At 45.5% G+C, this 27,508-nt stretch overlaps 1 protein-coding gene across 1 annotated transcript; it reads right to left on the bottom strand.

Moving 5' to 3' along the window:
• Positions 1 to 453: 453 nt before the first annotated feature.
• On the bottom strand, positions 454 to 13,369 carry LOC138769445 (nicotinamide N-methyltransferase-like). Its single transcript, XM_069947939.1, has 3 exons — positions 13,180 to 13,369; positions 11,617 to 11,824; positions 454 to 2,147 (listed from the first exon to the last, which is right to left on the bottom strand). Exons 1-3 carry the CDS (start codon positions 13,328 to 13,330, stop codon positions 1,724 to 1,726), a joined length of 783 nt encoding a protein of 260 aa, XP_069804040.1. The 5' UTR covers positions 13,331 to 13,369; the 3' UTR covers positions 454 to 1,723.
• Between the last annotated feature and the right edge of the window lie 14,139 nt (positions 13,370 to 27,508).

Genomic DNA, 27,508 nt, shown 5'->3' with positions numbered 1-27,508 from the left:
ATAAAGTCACAGAGGAAATGTGCACCATGCTATATGCACTAGAAATAACAAATCATAAAAACATATATACTGTACCATAAATGAATGAAGTGACAAGTGCAGCAAGTACAAAAGTAAAGATATACACTTAGGTATAAGAGCAAAATAAAAAGCAGGTGCAATGAACAACCTTACCAATGGATCATGATAAACCCAGAAAAAGGAGGACGAGCGGTCCTGCTGGCACAATCGCTGGGCAAACACTTACTCTGTGACATTGAGGGGAGGAGGTTGGGGAGGCAATGCATTGCATGTAAGCGTGTCCTTGTATAGTGAGGTACGGTGATGTTGTGTACCGTCTCAGTTTGTTTTTACATTCTGTATGCAAGGGGTGTCAAACTCAAATACATAGTGGGCCAAAATTATTAAGTCGATGGCCAACCTTGATATTTCCTTAATATTCATTGAAGCATATCTGGAACTTTCAGATCGGCGTACAGGGCTTCTGGCACTGTCAAAGGATCATGCATCATCAAACACTTTGCACTACGATCAATGAAATGGTCAATCCCCACAATAGGGCCCCACATAGTAGCCCCCACAATAGTGCCCCATATAGAAGTCCACCCCCCATGTTGCTTCATCACATAGTAATAGTGCCCCATAAAGTAGCCAGCGCCGACAATAGTGTCCCATATAATAACCGTCCCCCTGCAATATTGTCCCATGTAGTAACCAACCTCCATTCAATAGCCAGTCCCCACGATAGTGCCCCATATAATAGCCAGTCCCCACAATAGTGCCCCATATAGTAGCCAGCCACCATTAGTAGTTCAGAAGACCGCCCATATTACAATCCGTTGCAATATCCTATCGGTAGGTCAGTTCTAGGAAATCAATTGATTTCTTTAGCGGGCCAAAAATAATGGCGCCGTGGGCCACAGTTTGACATTCCTGCTGTATACAGTTTGTTTTTAGTCTGCTATTTCAATAAAGTATATTATTGTATTACATTGGGATGGGCATACTTTCCTATCTTAGGATTTTTTCTTTGGTTATGATTATATGGATTTACTAAGAGAGTGTATTGGCAATGCTTGCACTTTATCTAGCCAGTGTGCACCTTCGCTATAGGTGGGTATCTCTGACAGACATGTTTAAAGATTTGATCAGTCAGGGTTTCAGTGCTGAGACCCCCAACAACGGCCAGATTATCACAAGTGAGGGGCTCAGCACTTGTTATAGGAGATGGGCTCTATTACAGTGTGAAGAGCCCATTATTTACAACATGACCGACTGAGTGATGATCTGGCCATCGGTGGGGTCTCAGCACTGATACCTCAAAACTTATGACATGTCTAAAGTTTTTATAATTACAAAAATTTATTACAATTAGAGATGAGTGAGCCGGGCCAAACCTGAACCATCGACATTTGAATTGTACTGTCTGTTTCTTCCATGGGGAAGGTGGAGACAGCCTAGGCCATAGGCAGTATCCTTGTTTTCCTGGTGAGGCTATCTTCATCTTCCCCACGGAACAGGAAGACAGTGGGATATAAATGCCGATGGTTTGAATTCGTACAAAACCTGAACTTTCTCATCTCTAATTACAGTAAATCAAGTCACATTCGCGGGAATGTATTTAGTCTGTGAAATTCACCCAGCATACAGATCGTGTTTCATAGACTGAGAACATCAGTGTCCCAGGGGCCTTAACAGTTGATTTTGTAGGTTCTACTCAGACCTACTTCACCTTGTGGGCTGCTATGAATATGAGAGCCTTATAGTCAGTAAGGTCACTCACAGCCGTTCTCTTCTTAACCTTACAGTCATCAATAACAAAGCCTTCTCCAACTAGAGCTTTCCTGACAAAATCCTCATCATATGTGAGAGCATGAATCTTGTCTTTCCCAACCATCATATATGTTTTCCCTAAAGAGCCAATCAATATGAGGTGTCCTCCAGGTTTCAGCAACTTTGAGAACTTCTTGAGGTATCTTATGTAATCATCTTGGCTTCTGCAAATATGATCGAGGAGCCAAGCGCTTAGGATACAGTCGGCTGGTGGTAAGACTATGGGATCCGTCATGTTCTCCTTCTCAATGTCACATTTCATCACGTGTTGCACGGCTGATCTCACTTTTCCTTCTTTGTCCTGTAGCTCGTCACTGAAAAATGAAGAAATTGACTGGTGTAAGGTCAACATCAGTAGATATATATGAAAGCTCAGTAGTTAGGTCAGGATTATTAGCTTATGGTAATGATAGAAATATGTAGATTTGAGCTATGTTCACACTAGGTAAGAGACCGTCCGTTTCGTCTCTGGGCTGATCATCTCAGCCGGATGATCTTTCCGCCCGGAGATCTGTGATGCGGGCGCATCAGCATTAGAGCTTCCCATAGCGCACAGTGAAGCGAGCGGCCGGGCCGCAGAAAACTGACCTGTCATTGTTTTCCGGCGCCGCATGGGATCCCAGCCGGAGCGTATACGATGTGTGTTCGCTCCGGCCGGGATCCCATTGAAAATAAGACTATGATCCACCTCGCAAAACTACAACCATAGTCCTGCGGCGAGAACTACGGCCGTAGTTTTGCGTAGTGTGAACATAGCCTTAGGCTGGGTTCACACACAGTATATTTCAGGCAGTATTTGGTCCTCATGTCAGGTCCTCATGGCAACCAAAACCAGGAGTGGATTAAAAACACAGAAAGGATCTGTTCACACACTGTTGAAATTGAGTGGATGGCCGCCATGTAACGGTTAATAACTGCCATTATTTCAATACAACGGCTGTTGTTTGAAAATAACAGCAAATATTTTCCATTAAATGACGGCCATCCACTCAATTTCAACATTCTGTGTTTTCAATCCACTCCTGGTTTTGGTTGCCATGAGGACCAAATACTGCCTTAAATATACTGTGTGTGAACCCAGCCTTAAAGGGGTACTCCAGCAAGAAAAAAATCTTTCAAATTAACTGGTGCCAGAAAGTGCCAGAGATTTGTAATTTAGTTCTATTAGAAAATCTTTCAGTACTTATCAGCTGCTGTATGGCCTACAGAAAGTGGTGTATTTGTGGTATGCCCCCGCGGTGCTATGGTGGAGGAATGGCTGGTCACTTGCTAGGTGGTGACGTTTGATGCCACTTCTGTGGTGTTTGGCCAAGATACAGCCAGGCCCAGCGATGTTATATCGTGACGCCAGTGCCGGTTGGGCACACAGGTATGGTGGCACACCTGCTTTTAGTTTCGAGGGCCGGTTGTACCTTGTTCCCCTGTGGACAGTGCCCTGCCGGGTTGCTACAGGTTCCCTTGGGTTGTTATCACGGTGGGCCGGAGTGGTGTAGTGACTCTCCCGGACTATTGGTACTGCCACCCACAGAAAGGAGAAATGTTCCAAGGAGTGTGTGTATACTGTGCTGGTGCGGGGGAAAGAATCACAGAGTCTCTTTACCATAAATAATCTCCTGTCTTGTTTACTCTGAAAGTACTTGTGTGCAGTAGAACATACAGCTTTGCCTTGACAGTATAAGCTACACTTGATAACACAGTATCCAGATCTATGACAGGAGTATAGCGAGGAGTACAGTTTTGCTAACTGAGTTGCGTGTTGAGAGATATACAGAAGAATCAGAGGAGCAGAGAGAAGGATGTCGTGAGAGTCCCAGCCCAAGTAGTAGTGTGCTTTGCTAGGATGTTGGAGGATGAAGTAGAGACATAAGAATACTTGAAAGAGAATACTTGTGCCCATGCATCGACCTTGGTCGGAATGAACCACCTGTTGCCCTACCAGTGTCAGGGGACCCGTCCTAGAGGGTGACACAAGCCCCAGACCTTGTTACTTAGGATGAGTGGAATGCTGAGGGTTATGTGCTGACAACCACACTGTGAGAGTTCCTAGGCTTTAGCAACTTTGCTCTATCTGGATCAGTTCCTAGCTTCTTGCTTTTGTGGATACTGTCCTGCACTGTGACACTCCTAGTCTATGGCATGGGTTGAGATAATCTCAGACGTGTCCTCTCCTGTGAAGGGTTTAACACTGCATAGTGCTTAGTAAGGTTACTTGAGGAGAAACTGTTGTGTGCGTACTAGCCTTACAGAGTCTAGTGACCAAAAACCTCATACGAAGGCTGGGGGACCTGGAAGAGGGCCAGGGCCCAAAAGGGACCACTGCAGGGGGCTTTTTAGCTTGCGTCCTTCCCCTACAACGTCAAACACGAAAGACTTCCAACACTTCCTCTACACATGTGACTTCCTATCTCTAGCATATCTAAAGTGTGCTGTGAATGGGTGAACAGTGCATAAAGAACAAGTAAAGTGAGAGATGATAGGACAGAAGAAGAAGATACCCCCAAAAGTTCACAGATCCATGTGACACATAAATAAACAATAACCCTTTCCATACTTCAGCCGTGCAACATACCTACAATAGCGACATCTAGTGGCGAAACTTTATCACTACTTACAATAAGTACAGGCTTTTGCGAGAGGTGTAACCAATAGCAACATCCGTGGTGGGACACCACATATTCTATCCAGTGTGGAGAGCAGGAGGGATTTTCTATGGGAATTTGCTACTGCTTTTGACAGTTCCTTTTATGGACAGAGGTGGCAGCAGAGAGCACTGTGTCAGACTAGAAAGAATACACCACTTCCTGCAGGATATACAGCAGCTGATAAGTACAAGAATACTGGAGATTTTTTTTAATAGAAGAAATTACAAATCTCTGGCACTTTCTGCCATTTTTCGCTGGAGTACCCCTATAATCAAGGCCAAAATTAGGGTAATAAACTGTAATCTTTCAACAGTACACATTAACACACAAAACCCTATAGATTGAAAGTACAGTGGTACCTTGGTTTAAGAGTAACTCAGTGTAAGAGGTTTAAGAGCTCACAGTTTTTCAAAATTGTGACTTGGTTTAAGAGCATTGCTTTGGTTTAAAGCAACTCTGTACCCACAATCTGACCCCCCCCCCCACAAACCACTTGTACCTTAAGATAGTTGCTTTTAATACAAGATCTGTCCTGGGGTCCGTAGGGCAGGGGATGCAGTTATTCTCCTAAAAGCAACTTTTAATCCTACCACGCTGTGTCCAACGGCCGGGGCTTACATTTGTGTATGCATTAGGTTGGTACCACCTCTCTGTCCTTCCTCCCCACCCTCCTCATCATTAGGAATGATCCAGGAACATTTACTGCTGTTTGAGCTTTGCACAGGTGTCTTAACAATCCAGCCCATGTTCATTATGCACACAGGTGGGGAATAGGAAACAATCTGCTTGGAGCATTCCTAATGATGACGAGGGTGGGGAGGAAGGATGGAGAGGTGGTGCCAACCTAATGCATACACAAATGTAAGCCCCGGCCGTTAGACACAGCGCTGCAGGATTAAAAGTAGATTTTTAGCACAATAACTGCATTACCTGCCGAACGGACCCCAGGACAGATATTGGATTAAAAGTAGCTATCCGAAGGTACAAGCGGTTTGAGGGGATCAGATTGTGGGAACAGGGTCGCTTTTAGAGCTCTCTGTATTGGGTGGGAGTGGAGGAGAGGCATGGTCTGCATAGCGGGGTCTACAGCACTGTACTCTGACCCAGGAAGTCTCCCTCACCTTCCAAATCATAGCAGGCTGGGGCTTGCATCAGGGGACAGGACTGTGGAGATAATCTCTTCATAGCTGTAACCTCTCTCTCCCTAGACAGAGAGTGCAGCATGTATGTGCCCACATCTGCCCTGCTCATTCCTTCATACTTCCTGCAGTCTGTCAGCCCTTGTGTTTCCCATCCTCTCCATTACTGTACAGTAACTTATATCACATATTCTGCTGTTTATGAATGTTTGTTTCTTTTCTTTTACATGTTATTCAGAATAATAAATCATTATTTTTGGGGTGGGGGACCAATTGTCTGCACATCAGTGATTTCTTATGGAAAAATTAGCTTTGATTTAAAGGGGTTATCCAGCGCCACTTTCTTTCAGAGACAGCCCCACTCTTGTCTCCAGCTTTGGCAGGGTTTTGCTGCTCAGTTCCATTGAAGTGAATGGAACTTAAAGAGGTTATCCAGCACTACAAAAACATGGCCACTTTCCCCCTACTGTTGTCTCCAGTTTGGGTGGGGTTTTGAAACTCAGTTCCATTGAAGTAAATGGAGCTTAATTGCAAACCGCACCTGAACTGTAGACAAGAGTTGTGTTGTTTCTGAAAAAAGTGGACATGTTTTTGTAGCACTGGATAACCCCTTTAAGAGAGGATTTGGATTACAAGCACTGTCCCTGAATGAATTTGCTCATAATCCAAGGCGCCACTGTATTGATTAACTGGATTTACACTACTAAGCTGGGTTCACACTATGTATATTTGAGGCTGTATTTGTGAGGCTGTATAGCAACCAAAACCAGGAGTGGATTGAAAACACAGAAAGGCTCTGTTCACATAATGTTGTAATTGAGTGGATGGCCGTCATTTAATGGCAAATATTTGCTGTTATTTTAAAACAACGGCTGTGGTATTGAAATAATGGCCGTTATTTACTGTTATATGGCGGCCATCCACTCAATTTCAACATTGTGTGAACAGATCCTTTCTGTGTTTTCAATCCACTCCTGGTTTTGGTTGCTATGAGGACCTGACATGAGGACCAAATACTGCCTGAAATATACGTAGTGTGAACCCAGCACATGCAACATTTTATCTTAAACAGTCTAAGGGTCCTATTACACAAAGCGATTTTCGTGTTCTCAGATTGCTCAACACAATACACAAAACAATATATATATATATATATATATATATATATATTTTTTACAAGCCTAAAACTCTTTTATGAAGCATACTCCCACTGATCCCAGCAAAAGACCAAAAGATTAATCAACATGTACAGTACATACACCAAATGATTTGCAAATGATAAACAGCGATTTTAAGGTCAGTGATCGATTGATCGTTGCCCGCATACACACTGAAAGATTATTGCTTAAGTTTGAACCCTATCTCAAGAAGGCTATGTTCACACAATGTATTTTTTCATATTTCTACGGCCATTGTCCCCGATTGCAACAACAGCCACAGTTAATACGACGAAACACGTTGGCCAGGTGTCTATGAGATCCCGGACGGAGCGCATACACATAGTATACGCTCTAGCCGGGACCCCTAGCGGCGCCGCAAACAACTGACATGTCAGTTTTCTGTGGATGCTATTCAGTGAATACTGGCCGTAGGAAACCATGTCAGTGCATACTATGAAGCGAGCGGCTGCGGCGCAAGATTCATAGCATGCAGTAGGGAGTTCTGATGCGGGCGCGCACGGATGCGCCCGCATCAGAGCCCTGCGGGCTGAAAGATCATCCTAAGACTCACATACCTTTTCCATGTCTTCCACCATTGACATAAGTTGATACCATTGCCTTGGTACTGTTATGAGGGGCAGTCCTTCTTCCTAGTTTTAAATCACCTAAAATTAATCCTCTTCAATTTGCGGGGGAAATTAGAGCTAAATTATTCTTAAAAGAACAGATTTACACATCTCTCCAGGGACGGATTAAGGTTGGTGGAGGCCCCGGGCGACAATTTTGTTGGAGGCCCCCCCCCCCCCATCCTCCTCTGTTATGCATGTGATGGTCACTAGAGGCTGCAGTGCAGAGGAAGATGCCAGGCCTAGAGACAGGAGCAGGGAGGGCTGACTATTAGGGTGTGTTCTCACATTGTGTTAATAATGCAATGTGAGAACCCAGCACTTGACAAAATACCGAAAAAAAATTGAATTCAGTAACTCACAGGTGACGTCTTCTTTGATCTGAGGCGATCGCTCTCCGTTTTCTTTCCATCTTGCCCAGACCTCCATGATGATTTCTTCAAGCTACAATTCATCTCTTCAGAACCTGTCAGGCAAACATCTTAGACTCCGCACATTTCCAGCAACTTCCCTTTTTCCCACCCATAGGCTTTCATACAGTAGTAACTCCGCTGTTTGGTGTCATGTGCAGTAAAGTAAGGAGGTTTGTGGGTCCCGTGCTGTGCCCCCCATATAGTAATAATGTCCCCATGCTGTGACCTCCATATAGTAAAAATGCCCTCTGTCCCCATAGTAATGCCCCCTGCCATGACCCCATAGTAATGCCCCTGCTCTGCCCCCATAGTAATGTCCTCTGCTCTGCCCCCATAGTAATGTTCCCTGCTCTTCCCCCATAGTAATGCCCCCTGCCCTGCCCCATAGTAATGTCCCCTGCTCTGTCCCATAGTAATGTCCTCTGCTCTGCCCCCATAGTAATCGCCCCTGCTCTGCCCCCATAGTAATGTCCCCTGCCCCATAGTAATGTCCCCTGCTCTGCCCCATAGTAATGTCCTCTGCTCTACCCCCATAGTAATGTCCCTTGCTCTGCCCCATAGTAATGTCCCCTGCCCTGCCCCATAGTAATGTCCCTGCTCTGTCCCATAGTAATGTCCTCTGCTCTGCCCCCATAGTAATCGCCCCTGCTCTGCCCCATAGTAATGTCCCCTGCCCCATAGTAATGTCCCCTGCTCTGCCCCATAGTAATGTCCTCTGCTCTGCCCCCATAGTAATGTCCCCTGCTCTGCCCCATAGTAATGTCCCCTGCTCTGCCCCCATAGTAATGTCCCCTGCTCTGCCCCATAGTAATGTCCCCTGCTCTACCCCCATAGAAATGCCCTCTGCTCTGCCCCCATATAAATTCCCCCCTGATCTGCCCCCACAGTAATGTCCCCTGCCCTGCCCCCCATAGTAATGTCCCATGCTCTGCCCCCTGCTCAGCCCCTATAGTAATGTCCCCTGCCCCATAGTAATGCCCCATAGTAGATGACCCCTGCTCTGCCCCCATAGAAACGCCCCCTTCTCTGCCCCCATAGAAATGCCCCCTGCTCAGCCCCTATAGTAATGCCCCCTGCCCCATAGAAATGCCCCCTGCCCCATAGAAATGCCCCCTGCTCTCTCTCAACACAAAAAAAATAAAAAAAAATAAGATCATACTCACTAATCCGGACAGGGAACGGGTCTTCTTCTCCCTCCTGTCTTCTCCCTTGTGTGCGCCTTGTGGATCCACCAGCAGGCGTGATGACGTCATCACTCTGCGTCTGCTGGTGAGATCGAATCCACGCAGGGATGAGACTAGAATGGAGTTGTTAGAAGGAGGTCCTCCCCCTGGAGTCTGTATTCTAGCTTCTTCACCTTAGAGCAATGGAGTTGCTAGAAGGAGTTGCCAGACAGTATTACAATCAGGAGGCATTACATGAGGTATACCAGGGGAACTACAGCTCCCAGCATGGCCAGCCTGTTATTATGGAAGATAAGAGGACATTACAGGAGGAGATATAATAGGACTACAACTCCTAGCATGTCCAGCCTGTTATTATGGGAGATCAGAGGACATTACAGGAGGAGGTATAAGAGGACTACAACTCCCAGCATGGTCCAAGAGAGAAAGAAGCGCTGCACCTCACACCTATGGCTGACACTAATGCCTCTCGGCTGCATATAAAAAAAACATCAGAAGTTTGTGTAAATTGATCAAGCCACACTGCCCCATGTACCAACGTGCAGGTCTCTGATACACATGGGTCCCTACACTAAGTCCACACTGTGTCGGTCAGTGTCCACCACCCCCGCCAGAGGTGCACAGGCAGGGAAAGGAGGCCATGGAATGGCCCTGCAACCGCCTGTCACAGGACCAGGCCCAAAAAGGCCCCCCAAAAACACCCAGCTGGCACCACCGGAGGAGGAGGTTGCCCCCAAACAGCACAAGTCTGGATAAGGTATTACACTCACCATAGCTGCTGCAGACAGAATGGGAAAGACAGGAGGGATTAAAACCTGTGCACTCAGGTGTCTCCTGCTAATTGCGGTCATGTGGGTCTTGCCAGGAGGAGTGCAAAAGCACTTGGTGGTGCCTGCTGGGTGTTTTTGGGGGGCCTTTTTGGGTCTGGTCCTGTGACATGGGGGTTGCAGGGCCGTTCCATGGCCTCCCTTCCCTGCCTGTGCACGCCTGGCAGGGGTGGTGGTCACTGACCGACACAGTGTGGACTTAGTGTAGGGACCCATGTGTATCAGAGACCTGCACGTTGGTACATGGGGCAGTGTGGCTTGATCAATTTACACACAAACTTCTGATGTTTTTTTATATGCAGCCGAGAGGCATTAGTGTCAGCCATAGGTGTGAGGTGCAGCGCTTCTTTCTCTCCTGGATTGTATACAACTCCCAGCATGTCCAGCCTGTTATTATGGGAGAACATAGGACATTACAGGAGGAGATATAAGAGGACTATAACTCCCAGCATACAGAGGGGAGGTATAAGTGAGCCCCAAGTCACATGACAGTGATCACAGGTCCTTCATCAACCAGCATCCTCCCGTTCTCAGCCCCGCCCCTTATGACGTCACCACAGGTCCTTCCCCATGACTCTGCTGTAGACACGGCAGGTCCTTTACACCTCCTTCTAACAACTCCATTCTAGGGAGGGAGGGAGCGCCCCCCCCCCGGACTCAGGTTCAGCAGAACCCGCCCCTGAGGGCCTGAGTAAGCCGGGTACTGACGCCAGCCCTGATATACACCAGCCTGAACCCAGAACTCTGCTTCCGGGTTCGGGCTGGTGGGGGCCCCTGTGTGGTGGGGGCTCCGGGGCACGTGCCCCTTATGCCCTCCCTTTAATACGGCCCTGCATCTCTCATTTATCATGACATATGAGGCTACAGTATGTTCACACAACGTAAGTTCCGTACTAATCACGACCATTGCAACAGTTCACAAAATGGAGCATGCGGCTCTGGCCGCATGCTCCATTGTGAGCAGCGGGGGATTTGGATGCGGGCGCGCACGGATGCGCCTGCATCTGAATTCAGCGGCAGTGAAGATCATCCGGCCGGTACTGCATCCGGAAGATCATCCGTCCGGCGTCATACAACATGTGAACATGGCCTAAAAGCGTATCTGGTTAATGTCTGGTAGAATATCACCTGTTTTTTTGCAATGTTAGGCTATGTTCACACTACGTATATGTCCAGCCGCATATTTTTCACGGCCGGACATATACGTGTAAAACTCCAGCCGGAATTTACGCAAGTTGCGGTCGGCTACGTATGTGACAGTGGTATTTTACTGGGATATCTTCGGCTAGCCCCGGACCCCCCACAGAACCTTTTGGATCGGCAAATCAAAGTGGCAAAAAGAAGAAATCACCACTCCGTACGGGACCGCATGTTACGCTACGGGCGTAAGTTACAGCATTTCCGTCCTCAAACAATAGTCTGGTTCATTTTTTACCTCGCCGCATACGATCCGGGCGTAAGTTCGTACGTAGTGTGAACTGTGCAGCCGTAGATCGTATACTTTCCATTTTACGCAAAAAACGTAAAACTCCGGCCGCTTGTCCACGGAGCGCGCTACGGCCGGAAACTTACGTAGTGTGAACATAGCTTAAGTCTGTGCAAAATAACATTTTAGATTTCAGTAAAATAAAATATCTTTATCCACTTAAGTACAGGAGCAGGGGATCCAAATCTTTCAAATCTGAACTCAATCTTATAACATCTTCAAATGAATCCTCCCAAGATTAAAGATTCTCTTGTCTGTAAAAAAAAAAAACAACGAGTTTGCACCCATATATGACATATTCTTTACCAGTTTCCTTCGATCTCTCCATGTAGTTTTGTGGCATGTCCCCAGTTAAAGGCTCCTGTCCGTGTGTCCAGCCATCTCTTCAGTTCCATGATGCATCGGTCACTGACCTTCAGCACTATGATGTGTTTGAAAAACCTGCAGGCGGAATAGAGATGATGGACCAAGGAACCAGCACTGAGGTCAGTCAGGACATCTCCTTTAATATGACCTGCAGGAAAAAAAAAAAAAAAATTCACAGTGAAACATCTAACATTACACTCTTCTCTAATCCCTACTTGTTAAAAGGGTCTTGACTACTTAAAGTGACTCTGTACCCACAATCTGACCCCCCCAAACCACTTGTACCTTCGGATAGCTGCTTTTAATCCAAGATCTGTCCTGTGGTCCATTCGGCAGGGGATGCAGTTATTGTCTTAAAAACAACTTTTAATCCTGCAGCGCTGTGTCTAACGGCCGGGGCTTACATTTGTGTATGCATTAGGCTGGCACCACCTCTCCGTCCTTCCTCCCCACCCTCCTCATCATTAGGAATGTTCCAGGCAGATTGCTTCCTATTCCCAACATGTGTGTATAATGAACATGGGCTGGATCGTTAATACACCTGTGCAAAGCTCAAACAGCAGTAAATGTTCCTGGATCATTCCTAATGAGGAGTATGGTGGGGAGGAAGGATGGAGAGGTGGTGCCAGACTAATGCATATACAAATGTAAGCCCCGGCCGTTAGACACAGCGCTGCTGGATTAAAACTTGTTTTTAGGACAATAACTGCATCACCTGCCAAACGGACCCCGGGACAGATCTTGGATTAAAAGCAGCTATCCGAAGGTACAAGTGGTTTGGGGGGGACAGATTGTGGGTACAGAGTCGCTTTAAAGCGACCTCCTTTTGTTGTATGTGCGCCTCAATTTATTATATATAAGAGCTGTCATTGATTATACAACTGTTAGGAACCAATAGATTAAAATAGAAAAGGGAATCGACATTAAGTTAATCACAAATTATCCTCCTGCTTGGATCTCTCGCAATTTGTGGGGAAAGCTAAAATGAGTTTTTAATTTTCTTGTAACGCCTCTTCTAGTGGAGTAAATATTACAGTATTACAATATTAGGCCATGCTCAAACATTGTAAAACACTGATCTTCATTTCTGATGAATTATGATGTGGGTACATCCGTGTGCACCCGCATCCCAATTCACTGCTGCCCACAATGGAGTGTGCGTCCGGAGCCGCATTCTCCATTGTGTGAACTTACATGTCCTGTGCGGCCGCTATTCAATTAATAGCGGCCACACAAAACTAAAATGTCAGTTTTTCGTGCAGCCGGTTAGAATCCCAGCCAGAGCATATACTATGTGTAAAAATTACCTTTCATTATTGTTAACGAGTCTTCTATTCTTTTTTGTGAATACTAAGGTGAAAACAATGACTTTACCTGGGAACCCTAGTCTTTCTATCATATTCAGTAACCAAGACTGCCCCTTGTGATCTCTCATAACTAACAATAATTCATTTGTAGACAGTTGTTTAAAACTAATAATCAAAGAAAGTGCAAGCTACATACCGTGTGCGAAGGTTTTTGTAAGGTTTTTAATAGGAAAAAGCAAGGTGTCCTCTACAAGGGTCAAATCAGGTTTATCTGAAAAATAATCCTCAAGGAGTTGTCTGGAATCTAATTCATGGACGTGATAGAGCTTATGAGTGCTGGAAGCCATCTTGTAACTTGTATCACAGATAGGGTGACAACCTCTTCACTGGTGCTCAAGTCTTTTTGTAATAACAATTGATTTACACAGCATGTTAGTAAAAAATACTAATGACGCCATGAGATATTCATGAGACAGTCATGGGAAATATTACCTTGATGATCTATTACCTTCATGAGACAGTCATGGGAAAATCATGTTCATGTAATAGATTTATGTGTTCAAATAAAGAAATCTCTAGAGGATAAATAAATGAAAAAATCCCAAGAAACCTGTCTATTCAACCTTTTTTTTTCCTTTTTTTTTTTTAACTAATTTATGGACTGAGCCATATTTTTAAAATCTGACTAGTCACGTTTTATGTGTTAATAACTTTGTGAAACTTTAACTTATCTAAGTTATTCGGAGAAGGTTTTCTTGTGAAAAAGTATACTTATTGTTAGAGTTAATACATTAACCAAAATGTACAACTTTCTTTATGAAAAACTCATGTCAAGTTTTAGGATGTTAGGAAGTAAGGGCCTAATTTTTTAGGATGTTAGAGGTTTAACTCCAATTTTTTTTTAATTTCACATACAGTAAAAGTGGCGTCAACCAGGTACAGTTACAGGAGCAACAATTACCTAAAGTAACAGTCGCAATGATAAGGGATACTAACAGGAGTGGAGATAAGGGTACAAAGGAATTATTTATACATTACATTATGGTGCTGCTTTCAGAAACCACCACTTCCTGTCATTCTCAGTTTGATTGGTCAACCTGCAAAGATGGACCAAACGGAATGATCCTCCAGCCTATGTGACTGATGATAGGTCCCTGGTTGGTTGCCGGGACCTGTCACCATTTGCTGACGTCACTTGATTTTGCACAGGGATAGCTTAAAATATTCACTTGCATGTAAATGAGGTTGCGTTCAAGTACTTTAAGGGGTTAATGGCTTCTTCAGAAGAATGTATGGTTAACCATTAGAGATAAGCAAATGTTTTAAAAATTCATTGGCCATTTTATTAAACAAAAACATCTACTCATCACCGACATAGTCCACCGAATCCAATGTAATCCTCAGGATACCAATATCTAAAAAACAAAAAAGATAGAGAAACAAAGAAAGGCGGTAGCAGAACACCCATCATTTTGACAGGTGTTCTGCTCCTTACAGTGTGTAACATCTGTACAGATAGCTGCTTATAGTGTGGCACCCAAGGAGTTAAGTGAGTATGCATTACATCCCCACTTAACCCTTTGGGTGCAAGACTGAACAGTCTGTGCCCCAGAGGGTTAAGAGAGGATGCATTGCATCCCCACTTAACCCCTTGGGGGCCAGACTGATCTCATACTGCACCCACGTCAGGTGTAAATCATGGTAAATCTGGTGAGGAGTAGGTCCACCCCCTTTTAAAAAATTCTAAACTAGACAACACAATGATTAGTTTTTTCATGAGTCTTTTAGACTATGGGGGAGATTTATCAAAGGGTGTAAAATTTAGACTGGTGCAAACTACCCATAACAACCAATCACAGCTCAGCTGAGCTGAGCTGTGATAGGTTGTTGTGGGCAGTTTGCACCTGTCTAAATTTTACACCCTTTGATAAATCTCCCCCTATGTGTTGACCTTTTTTTTTTTTTTTTTTTTTTTTGCTTTAATACAGATTTTTTGGTTTATATGCTAGCAGTAGCCCTATGTTTGGCTAATATTTTCATATAACCTACAACTATATAAAAAATGCTGGACAACAAAATCACCATTTATAAATGAATACTTTATTATTGCATATCAAAAAATATATAATTAAAACCATTTAAAAAAGGAAGCAAAAAATATACATTACATATATCAGATGGTTTACAAGGCAGGAATAAATAGATGTTCAATATTCTATATGCTGAACAAACAATGGTATGTCAGTTGACTCCCGGAGGCACAGAAAATGTACAAGTGCAAGTAAACTAAAGACTCAAAAAGGGCTAAAATGACCTATATATATATATTGCTGCAAGTGCAGACTAAAGTGCAAAAACACATGTGCTATATTAGGCTATAAAGCAAACTAATGAAATAAAAAGACAAATAATACTTAAACCTCAGGGTCCAAAATGTATACTACCAAGTATTACCACTCACCCGACGCTGCGTTTCGCTGTATGAGCTTTATCAAGGGTCACCATTTATAAATGAATACTTTATTATTGCATATCAAAAAATATATAAACCATCTGATATATGTAATGTATATTTTTTTGCTTCTTTTTTTAAATGGTTTTAATTATATATTTTTTGATATGCAATAATAAAGTATTCATTTATAAATGGTGATTTTGTTGTCCAGCATTTTTTATATAGTTGTAGGTCATATATATTGTGTTTGATGCATATGGATAGTAGTGACTAATAGTGCCTTGTTAGGTCACTTAATATTTTTATATATAATTTTGAGGGAAGATATATAAAGGAATGTGCCATGTTTTGTTAGGATTCATGGATCGTTTAAATTCCTGCCATCCATCCATCCATTCATCAAGTTTAAATGATTGTGATCAATCATTTTCTAGATGTTGGGGTCAGAAAAAGGCACAAATTGTTTTGATACTACTCTGTACTCAAAGCCGACCGATAAGAAAATATACTATATCTGAACAATGGGGAGAAAATTGTACATAAGTTTTTACAGAGAGGATACAAGGGCTGTGATATAGAAGTAAAAAGTGAAGTGAGTAAGCTAAATAGAGGTCAGATGAGATGGAGAAAGAAGAAAGCGAAGAAAACACATAGGAGATTTATGTACCCTATGACATATACTAGACATTCTTACCTTATCAAAAGGTGTATAGTAGTGATGAGCGAGTACTAAAATGCTCGGGTGCTCGTTACTCGAGACAAATATTTCCCAATACTCTGGTGCTTGTTTCGAGTAACGAACCCCAGTGAAGTCAATGGGAAACTTGAGCATTTTTTTTCAGTGGATCCTTTAGGGGCCATCTACAAGGGGGGGGGGGGGGGGGAGAGGGGGCCATCTAAAAGGGGGGGGGGGTGAGGGGGCCATCTACAAGGGAAGGACAGTGAGGGGGCCATCTAAAGGGGGGAGTGAGGGGGACATCTACAAGGGGGAGAGAGGGGGCTATCTACAATTGGGAGAGTGGGGGGGCCATCTATAAGTGGGAGAGGGGGCCATCTATAAGGGGGGGAAAGAGGGGGCAACATAGGGGAGAGGGGGCCATCTATAATGGGGGGGCAACATAGGGGGAGAGGGGGCCATCTATAAGGGAGACAACACAGAGGGCCATCTATAAGGAGGCTACATAGAATAGGTGGCATATATTATTAGGGGGGTCACATAGTAAGCCTAGCCACTAAATGAGGGTGTAAAGGGGCCAAAACAGATGTGCAATTTGTAGAGATGAGTATGGTGCCAGAGTGAGGAGCCTAATATGTCTGTCTGTGGATTCATGGCTCGGAGAAGTTCTCATAATGGCCCAGGGCAGGTGGAGAAGAAGATGGAAAGGGAAGAACTCTGATCAGAGAAGACGTCCCCTGTGAGTCACCCGATGTAACTGCACTGTAATGTATATGGAGTATAGAACATGTGTACAGTCAGTATGTGGTGGGGTTAGTCAGTATGTTATGGTGTTAGTATGTGGTGGTATTAGTCAGTAGCAGCAGTGGTGTTAGTCAGTATTTTGTGGTTTTAGTCAGTAGCAGTGGTGGTATTAATCAGTATGTGGTGGTGTTTATTAGTATGCAATGGTGTTATTCAGTATGTGGTGGTGTTAGTCAGTATGTGGTGGTGTTAGTCAGTATGCAATGGTGTTAGTCAGTATGTGGTGGTGTTAGTCAGTATGTGGCGTTGTTAGTCAGTATGTTGTGGTATTAGTAGCAGCGGTGGTGTTAGTATGTGGTGGTGTTAGTCAGTAGCAGCAATGGTGTTAGTCAGTATGTGGTGGTGTTACTCAGTATGTGGTGTGTTAGTCAGTATGTGGTGATGTTAGTTCAGTATGTGGTGGTATTAGTCAGTAGCTGCGGTGGTGTTAGTCAGTATGCGGTGGTGTTATTTGTTACTTGTTATCTGGTACTGTGTTTTATTGTTCTCAGTATACAGGATTTGGTCAGTAACAATACGGTGGTGATGGTTGTGGTTGTGGTGTGGTGGTAATATTTCCTTCCTATATACTGATATTATTGATAATATTGGTCTCAGTATACAGGATTTGGTCAGTGACAGTATGGCGGTAATATGTATGGTGATAATATTTTATCTTCCTATATGCTGGTGTTATTGGTAATATCTGTCTTGGTGTGTGTGTGTGTGTGTGTAGATAGATAGATAGATAGATACAAGTAGAAAAAGCCTTGGCACTCGAAATTTAGTGAAAAAATAAGGGCAGTTTTGGGCAAATAAAAAGCACTTATTTTTTCACTAAATTTCGAGTGCCAAGGCTTTTTCTACTTGTATACTCCAGCACCTGTGGTCGCAAGGGTGCATGCTGGAAGGCACCGAGCTACTTGAACAAAAAGGAGTGCTGCACTAATAGACTTTATTTAAGATAGATAGATAGATAGATAGATAGATACCAATAGCATCACTTGGTTGTTAAAGGAGGGGGGGCCCAAGTTGACCTCTCGCACCAGGTCCCAGGAGACATTAGCTACGCCCCTGGGACTATGCCATTCAGTTCCGTACCCTGGTGGCTGAGCTCATGTGGAATGAGGAAGCGCAGCTAGCAGTCTTCTGGGAGGGACTAGCTGACAGGATAAATGATGAGCTGGCAGGTCGTTACAGACCTACCAACTTGAATGACCTGGTTTACCTTGCATCAATTTGAGATTTTGTGAGCATTCTAAGCCCGCCTCAGAAGACCGTCTCTTCTGGCGCCCACATTTCATAGGCCTATGCTACCACCACCAGCAACTTTTGCTGAAGAACTTATGCAGCTAGGTCGTTCCAAGATTTCCCAGCAGGAACGTCAGCGACGCCTAGCTGAGCATCTCTGCCTGTACTGTGGTGGCAAGGGACACGTGGTCAGGAGTTGTCTTGAGAAGTCGGGAAACGCCAATGTCTAGAACAGGTAGGAGATGCGGTCCTAGACAAGTAAAATTCCTCTCCAAAGCTGATTGTGGCCAGTACCATCTCCATGGAGAGAGTGGCATTTTCCGTTTTAGCCTTCTTGGACACTGGTGCCACCTGTAATTTCTTGCGGCAGGATTCAGTCCTACAATACCACCTCCCGGTGACCAGGTTGGAGAGGCCACTGGATGTCATTTCAGCTAACGGCTCAATATTGTCAGATCTCGTGATGTATGTGTCAGTAACTTACCTGACCGCGCTCCAGCGTCGTCTGGTCCGGCTGGAGCGCAGCGCCGTCCTCCTCGGCCGAGCCGGGTGACGTCACGGAGACCCGACGGCGTCCCTAGTAACCAGGGAAGCCGCGGGTCTCGCGTTAGTGTACGTCGCCCGGCCAAGCAGCTGAGTGCTGTTGAGCTCAGGCTGAGTGACGGATCGCTCTGCCACTCAGCCTGCAGCGCACCAGCTGCTATGTGTCTGGATTCAGGAGGCCGGACCAATCAGTCTTTGGTCCAGGCTCCTGATCCAGTATAAAGTGTTTTCAGTGTCAGCCTCTAATCGCTGGCTATTAGTTGTTTCTGATCCCAGCTCCCCAGTACCTTGTATTCTGTCCTATCCTTCTCCATTTTGTCTTGCCTGGATTCTGACCTTTTGCCTGTCCCCTGACTCTCCGCTCGGTTCTGATTTTGTACTGCGTTGCTCGTTTGGTTCCTGACTCGGCTAGTTGACTTTCCGCATTTTGTTTGTCTGTCTGTCTGCGTTTTATGTTCTGCACGTATACAGTATAGGGATTGTCTTCGTGGTTGTCCGCGACCGCCTAGGGTCGACTGAGGCAAGTAGGCAGGTGACAGTGGGTGGGGTCAGATTTAGGGCCCACTGTCGAGTGTGTTGTCTTCACCTGCCGATCGTGACAGAATAGCCAGCCTGTACAGTTTCGTGACGTGCACCAGGATTTCTATTATGGATCCTATGAAAGCATTGTTGGAGCAAATGCAGAACCTAAATTCTATGGTACAGAGCCTTGCTGAGCGGGTTCAGGAGCAGGAGGCTGCTCCCCGACAAGTTACTATGACCACCCCTTCCCCCCCTGAACCACCGGTACAACTCCCAGAAAAATTTAAGGGTGATAGAAGGAATTTCCGGACCTTCAGAGAGGGGTGCAGACTGTTCTTTCGACTACGTCCCCGCTCCTCAGGGGACGAGTCTCAAAGAGTGGGGATTATCATGTCGCTGCTGCAGGGTCCACCACAGGAGTGGGCATTTTCTCTTCCTCCCAACGCCATAGAGTTAACCTCGGTTGATTATTTCTTTTCAGCTTTGGGGTTATTGTATGACGACCCTGACAGGACTGCTGTAGCCGAGCGACAGTTGACATCCTTAAAACAAGGTAAAAGGCCAGTTGAGGACTATTGCGCAGAGTTCCGCCAGTGGTGTATCCCATCCGGTTGGAACGACTCTGCTCTGCGCTATCAGTTTCGGGTGGGCCTATCTGAGCAGCTAAAGGACTGGTTGGTAGCTTATCCTCCCCCTGAAACGTTAGAAGAGACCATGACGTTAGCCATCAGGGTGGACCGTCGTACGCGGGACAGACGTAGGGAGAAAGGAATCGTTGAACTCTGTAAAACCCCTACCTCTTTTCTGTCTCCTTCTAAACCTCCTCCTTCCCCGTTACCACCTCCGGAGGAACCTATGCAGATCGGGGCTACCGATGCGAAAACTAGACGGGCCCATCGTATGCAACATAATCTGTGTCTGTACTGTGGCAAAGCTGGACATCGTGTTCGGGAATGTACTTCCAAGCCTGGATCATCGCCGGAAAACTCCAGCGCCTGAGTGACTATCGAGGGGGTCACTCAGGCGCACAGGTACCACTCGATAAGAATAAATTAATGGTCCCCATCTCACTATGTTTGGGTGAGAAGTGTATTTCGGGAATGGCCCATGTGGACTCAGGGGCATCCGCTAATTTTATTAATTCCGGGTTTTGGTCCAGTTTGGAGGTATGTCCACTTCAGCTTAAATGCCCGCTGAGTATTACTGGGGCGGACTTTACACCACTGGCTCAAGGTAGAGTGAAATATATCACTCCTCCTCTAGAAGTAAAAGTGGGGTCGATCCATTCGGAGTGTCTTGATTTTTTGGTTATGGACAATTTGTCTTCCAATGTTATTTTAGGTTTGCCCTGGTTGACCCAGCATAACCCTGTTTTTGATTGGGCAAGCAGAGAGCTCGTCCAATGGGGGCCCGGGTGTGCTGCTCACTGTATTTCTTTAAATCTAACAGGATGTTCTTCATTAGAAGGGGAGATCCCCGAGTTTCTGTCTGATTTTGGTGATGTTTTTGATGAAAAATCGGTGGATGAACTACCCCCTCATCGTCCATACGATTGTGCTATCGATTTGGTTCCTGAATCTAAATACCCGAAAGGGCGTATCTTTAATTTGTCTAGACCAGAAAGGGAAGCTATGCGGGATTATATTAAGGAAAGTTTACATAAGGGTCACATCCGTCCCTCCTGTTCTCCCCTTGGGGCCGGATTTTTCTTCGTAGGTAAAAAAGATGGTGGATTACGTCCCTGCATTGATTATCGGGAGCTAAATAAAATCACCATTAAGAATCAACACCCGCTCCCTTTGATTCCAGATTTGTTTGATCAGATTGGGGGGGCCCGGTGGTTTTCTAAAATCGACCTCCGGGGGGCCTATAATTTGATTCGAATAAGGGAGGGTGACGAGTGGAAAACTGCATTCAATACCCCCGAGGGACACTTTGAATACCTAGTCATGCCCTTCGGGTTGTGTAATGCGCCTGCAGTTTTCCAACGCTTCGTCAATGATGTGTTTCGTGAGTACCTGGGTCGTTTTGTGGTGGTGTACTTGGACGATATCTTGGTTTTTTCTCCAGATTGGTCTTCACATGTCAATCATGTTCGCAGAGTTATGGAACTGTTAAGACACAATCAGTTATTTGCGAAGTTGTCGAAGTGCCAGTTTGGTGTTCAGGAGGTCTCTTTCCTGGGATATAAAATCACCCCTAGTTCTTTTGGTATGGATCCCCTTAAGGTGGCAGCCATTGAAAAGTGGGAACGCCCCAGGAATCTTAAAGCTCTTCAAAGATTTCTGGGTTTCGCCAACTACTACAGAAAATTTATTAAAGGCTTCTCAGTAATTGCTAAACCCTTAACTGATCTCACCAGAAGGGGTTCCGATATGGATAACTGGACTCCTGAAGCCATTCTGGCCTTCGACAAACTCAAAACATGTTTTTCTGTCGCTCCAGTGTTGATTCAACCTAACTTTGAATTACCTTTTATTGTCGAGGTAGACGCATCAGAGGTGGGTGTAGGGGCTGTCCTCTCTCAAGGTCCCGTAACACTCACTAACCTCCGACCCGTTGCCTACTTCTCTAGAAAGTTCTCCAAGACCGAATGCAACTATGATATTGGCAATAGAGAGCTCCTTGCCATTAAGTGGGCATTTGATGAGTGGAGACATTTTTTAGAAGGGGCTAAACACAAAATTAAAGTTCTTACCGATCATAAAAACCTCGTTTATTTAGATAAAGCCAAGCGCCTTACTCCACGGCAAGCCAGATGGGCATTGTTTTTTGCACGGTTTGATTTTGAAATCACCTTCAGACCAGGGTCCAAGAATGTAAAGGCAGATGCGTTATCTCGTAGTTTCAGTGTTAAAGAGGTCCCTGTAAGAGAATCCGAAACCATCTTATCTCCTGGGGTGGTGGTGGCAATTCTGCAGCCCGATCTGGCTGCTCAGGTGGTTCAGTCTCAGTCCATGGCACCTAGAAACACCCCGGAAAATAAACTATTTGTTCCCCCTAATCTTCGGTTGAAAGTGTTGGAAGAAACACATTGTTCAGTACTGGCAGGTCATCCAGGTATTGCTGGTACCAAGTACCTACTGTCTCGTCATTACTGGTGGCCATCCTGGGCTACGGATACTAAACTGTTTGTAGAAGCTTGTGAGATTTGCGCCAGGTCCAAGGTTCCTCGCAGGTTACCGGAGGGACTTCTTCAACCCCTGCCCCTGCCTGCTAGACCTTGGACCCACATCTCCATGGATTTTATAACTGATTTACCACCCTCTAAGGGTAAAACGGTGATTTGGGTGGTTGTTGACAGGTTCTCGAAGATGTGTCATTTAATTCCTCTCAGCAAACTGCCCAATGCTCGTACTTTGGCCTCTCTTTTTATTAGTCATGTCTTACGGTTGCATGGGGTACCGGAGAATATTGTGTCGGACCGGGGGGTACAGTTTGTATCTAGATTCTGGAAAGAGTTTTGTGGTCGTCTAGGTATATCTTTGTCATTTTCTTCAGCCTTTCATCCACAATCCAATGGACAAACGGAGAGGGTAAATCAGTCACTGGAGCAATTCTTAAGGTGTTTTGTTGCAGGCTCACAGGAGAAATGGAGAGAATACTTACCATTGGCTGAATTTGCCCTGAACAATCGTGAAAGTCAGTCTCTCAAAATGTCGCCGTTCTTTTGTAATTTTGGGTTTAATCCTCGTTGTTCTTCTGTACATGCGTCCGAATCCACTAATCCATCCGCCGAAAAAATTTACAGAAAACTGTGCACAGTTTGGGCCCAGGCTCTGCAGAACCTGGTTAAAGCTCAAGAGAATTGTAAAAAACAATCTAATAAAAGACGCATATCTGGCCCTGAGTACAGGGTGGGTGACAAGGTGTGGCTCTCTACTAGAAATTTGAAATTAAAGACACCATCTGGTAAATTGTCTCCAAAATACATTGGTCCTTATCCTATAGTAGAAATCATAAATCCAGTTTCATTTAAGCTGCTGTTGCCTAGGAGTCTTAGAATTCACAATGTTTTTCATAAATCTCTATTGAAAAAATTTGTTAATCCAGTGATTCCGTCTGCTCCTCCCGCTCCGTTAATCATTCAAGGTGAACTGGAATATGAGGTGGAGAGAATTCTGGATTCTCGTCGGGTTCAGAGTTCTTTACAATATTTAGTTCATTGGAAAGGATTTGGACCAGAGGAGCGCACTTGGGTAGCTAGTAGAGATTTGCATGCTTCACGTCTAGTTAGACAGTTTCATCTGCAAAATCCATCTAAGCCTGGTCCCTTAGGTAGAGGTCCGGAGGCCCCTCCTGAAGGGGGGGGTAATGTCAGTAACTTACCTGACCGCGCTCCAGCGTCGTCTGGTCCGGCTGGAGCGCAGCGCCGTCCTCCTCGGCCGAGCCGGGTGACGTCACGGAGACCCGACGGCGTCCCTAGTAACCAGGGAAGCCGCGGGTCTCGCGTTAGTGTACGTCGCCCGGCCAAGCAGCTGAGTGCTGTTGAGCTCAGGCTGAGTGACGGATCGCTCTGCCACTCAGCCTGCAGCGCACCAGCTGCTATGTGTCTGGATTCAGGAGGCCGGACCAATCAGTCTTTGGTCCGGGCTCCTGATCCAGTATAAAGTGTTTTCAGTGTCAGCCTCTAATCGCTGGCTATTAGTTGTTTCTGATCCCAGCTCCCCAGTACCTTGTATTCTGTCCTATCCTTCTCCATTTTGTCTTGCCTGGATTCTGACCTTTTGCCTGTCCCCTGACTCTCCGCTCGGTTCTGATTTTGTACTGCGTTGCTCGTTTGGTTCCTGACTCGGCTAGTTGACTTTCCGCATTTTGTTTGTCTGTCTGTCTGCGTTTTATGTTCTGCACGTATACAGTATAGGGATTGTCTTCGTGGTTGTCCGCGACCGCCTAGGGTCGACTGAGGCAAGTAGGCAGGTGACAGTGGGTGGGGTCAGATTTAGGGCCCACTGTCGAGTGTGTTGTCTTCACCTGCCGATCGTGACAGTATGCCACCAAACCTCCCAAGCTGCAGATCGGAGGCCTGCACTGCGAGGAGATTATATTTTATGTCCTGCCAATCTCAGTGGATCATGTTATTCTGGGACTATCCTGGTTCCGTCTGCATGCACCGTTAATTGACTGGCAGTCCATAGACATCTTGCAGTGGGGACCATCATGGCAGTCATCTTGTCTAACCACGGTACATCCGGCTAAGGTTCCACAGGTTCCAGAGGGTCTCTCTAGGCTTCCGTCCGAGTATGCCAATTTCACTGACGTCTTCAGCAAGAAGGAGGCTGAGGTTCTACCTCCGCACAGACCATATGACTGCCCGATTGACCTACCCCCTAGTACAACACCACCTCGTGGCCGGGTCTATCCTCTCTCTCTCCCAGAGACACGGGGTATGTCTGAATACATAAAAAAAAATCTGGAGAGAGGGTTCATCTGAAAGTCTTCATCACCGGCTAGGGCAGGGTTCTTCTTTGTCAAAAAGAATGATGGCTTGCTGCACCCATGTATAGATTATCAGGGGGTAAATTAAATTCCATGAACTGACCGTATACGGGGAACTAAGATCTTTACCAAGTTGGACCTACGTGGGGCCTACAACGGCATTTAACACCCACGATGGGCATTACGAGTACCTGGTAATGCCCTTTGGTCTCTGCAACGTGCCAGCCATCTTCCAGGAGTTTGTGAATGACATCTTCTGAGATCTGCTTTACACCTGTGTAGTGTTCTACTTGAATGACATCTTAGTCTACTCTCTGGATATCTGCACCCACTGCAGACATGCTCACCAGGTATTGCATCGACTACAGCAAAACCGCCTTTACGCAAAATTAGAGAAGTGCGTTTTTGAGAAGACATCTCTGCCACTCCTGAGGTTCGTATTATCTGACCTGGGTTTAAAGATGGATCCCGAGAAACTGTCTGCGGTCTTGAATTGGCCCTGACCATAGGTCAATGGGCCAGCCAGAGATTCTTGGGGTTTGCCAACTTCTATAGGCAATTAATTCCCAACCTCTCTACCGTGGTTTCTCCCATCTCTGCACTGACCAAAAAGGGAATGAATGCCAAGAATTGGACAACTCAGGCTGAAGCTGCCTTTTCTCGCCTGAAGAGGCCTTCGCCGCTGCCCCATTACTTCATCACCCAGATGTTTCATAGCAATTCTCTGTGGAGGTAGTTGCCTCTTCAATAGGGGCAGAAACGGTTCTTAGGCAGAAGAAGGGCAAGATGATAACGTGTGGGTTCTTTAAATTATTTTCGCCTGCTGAGAAGAACTACACCATCGGGGACTGGGAGTTACTTGCCATCAAGTTAGCCCTGGAAGAATGGAGGTATCTGCTTGAGGGGGCAAGGTGTCTGGTAATAATCTTTACGGACCATAAGAATTTGACTTACCTCCAGACGGCCCATCGCCTGAACCCCCAACAGGCTTGTTGGGCTCTGTTCTTCTCCTGCTTTGACTTAGAGCTCCACTATCTCCCCGCTGAGAAGAATGTCCAAGTGGATGCTCTGTTCCGGTCTTTTGATGTGTCAGATCAAGAGGAGGAACTCTTAACACATCATCAAACCATCTCGAGTCATCACCGCTGCCCCTGAACAGGTAAAGGTCATTCCAGGAGGAAGGAGGTTCTAGCCCGGCGACACAGTTCCAAGCTCGCTGGTCATCCTGCGCATCGTAAGACTCTTGAGTTCATCTCCAGGCATTATTTGTGGCCTAGTCTCTCTAAATATGTGCAGGATTACGTCTCCACTTGTGTGGGATGTGCACAGAACACAGATCCTCGATCCAAACCCTCTGGTCTCCTCCTGCCACTACCACTTCCAGAGACTCCCTGGCAACATCTGGGGATGGAATTCATTACCGATCTGCCCTCCTCTGCCGGTAATACAGTAATTTGGGTAGTCGTAGATCGCTTCTCCAAGATGGCGCATTTTACTCCTTTGCCAGGCCTCCCGTCCGCTGTAAACCTTGCCCATCTTTTCATTGAGCAAATCTTCCGGTTGCATGGTCTGCCATCTCACATTGTGTCTAACTGTGGCGTCCAGTTTACGTCTAGATTCTGGAGAGAGCTTTGTGGACTCTTAGAGATCAAGCTGGACTATTCCTTGGGGTACCATCCACAGACAAACGGCCAGGTAGAGCGTGTGAACCAGGAGTTGGAGGTTTACCTTCGCCATTTCATCTCTGCCCAACAGGACGACTGGCTGCTTCCAATAAGTTTTGGACCTGTCCTGTCAGACTAATCTGATCGGCTTCTATGAAGAGGTAAGTTATAGACTGGACCTGGGGGAGGCTGTGGATGTTGTGTATCTGGACTTTTTAAAGGCATTTGATACTGTGCCGCATGAAAGGTTGGTCTACAAAATGAGGATGCTGGGACTTGGGGAAAACGTATGCAAATGGGTAAGTAATTGGTTGTGTGATAGAAAACAGAGGGTGGTCATATGGAACATATTCAGATTGGGTTTTAGTTACTTGTGGGGTACCACAGGGGTCAGTGTTGGGTCCCCTTCTGTTAAATATTTTTATTGATGATCTTGTAGAGGGGCTACAGAGTAGAATCGCCATTTTTGCAGATGATACTAAACTGGGTAGAGTAATCAGCACAGAGGAGAATAATATCATATTACAGAGGGATTTGGAGAAGCTAGAGGCTTGGACGGTGAAATGGCAAATGAAGTTTAATGTAGATAAATGTAAGGTTATGCACTTGGGCCGTAGAAATAATGAGTACAGTTATGTGCTAAATAATAAAACACTGGGTAAAACTACTGCCGAAAAGGACTTGAGGGTATTGGTGGACAGTAAACTCAACTTTAGTGATCAGTGCCAGGCAGCAGCTGCCAAGACTAATAAAATAATGGGATGCATCAAAAGAGGTATAGATGCTAAAGATGAAAACATAGTTTTGCCTCTTTATAAATCACTGGTCAGACCACATATGGAATACTGTGTACAGTTTTGGGCACCGGTATATAAGAAGGACACAGCAGAACTGGAGCGGGTGCAGAGGAGGGCCACAAAGGTCATTAAGGGAATGGGTGGGTTACAGGACCAAGACAGGTTATCAAGCTTGGGGTTATTTATGCTAGAAAAAGACGTCTTAGGGGCGATCTGATCACAATGTACAAATACATGAAAGGACAGTACAGAGATCTTTGTAGTGGTCTTTTTACTCCTAGGTCTGTAACCATGACACCCCTTGTGTCCTCTACGTCTCGAGGAAAGAAGATTTCATCATCAGCATTGACGCGGGTTCTTTACTGTACGAGTGGTAAGACTGTGGAACTCTCTGA

This window comes from Dendropsophus ebraccatus, chromosome 12 (genome assembly GCF_027789765.1).
Source record: "Dendropsophus ebraccatus isolate aDenEbr1 chromosome 12, aDenEbr1.pat, whole genome shotgun sequence".
NCBI classification, from domain to species: domain Eukaryota; kingdom Metazoa; phylum Chordata; class Amphibia; order Anura; family Hylidae; genus Dendropsophus; species Dendropsophus ebraccatus.
The sequence above is the reverse complement of the archived record's forward strand: the minus strand, read 5'-3'. Positions and strand labels throughout refer to the sequence as shown.

Bases quoted from the DNA above. Each gene is read 5' to 3' on its own strand.
- LOC138769445 (XM_069947939.1), bottom strand. From the start codon at position 13,330: ATGGCTTCCAGCACTCATAAGCTCTATCACGTCCATGAATTAGATTCC. The intron at 11,825-13,179 runs GTATGTAGCTTG...TTTTTCCTGCAG, and splicing joins TACAAAAACCTTCGCACACG to GTCATATTAAAGGAGATGTC. The intron at 2,148-11,616 runs GTAAAGAATATG...TTCATTTTTCAG, and splicing joins GGAGAGATCGAAGGAAACTG to TGACGAGCTACAGGACAAAG.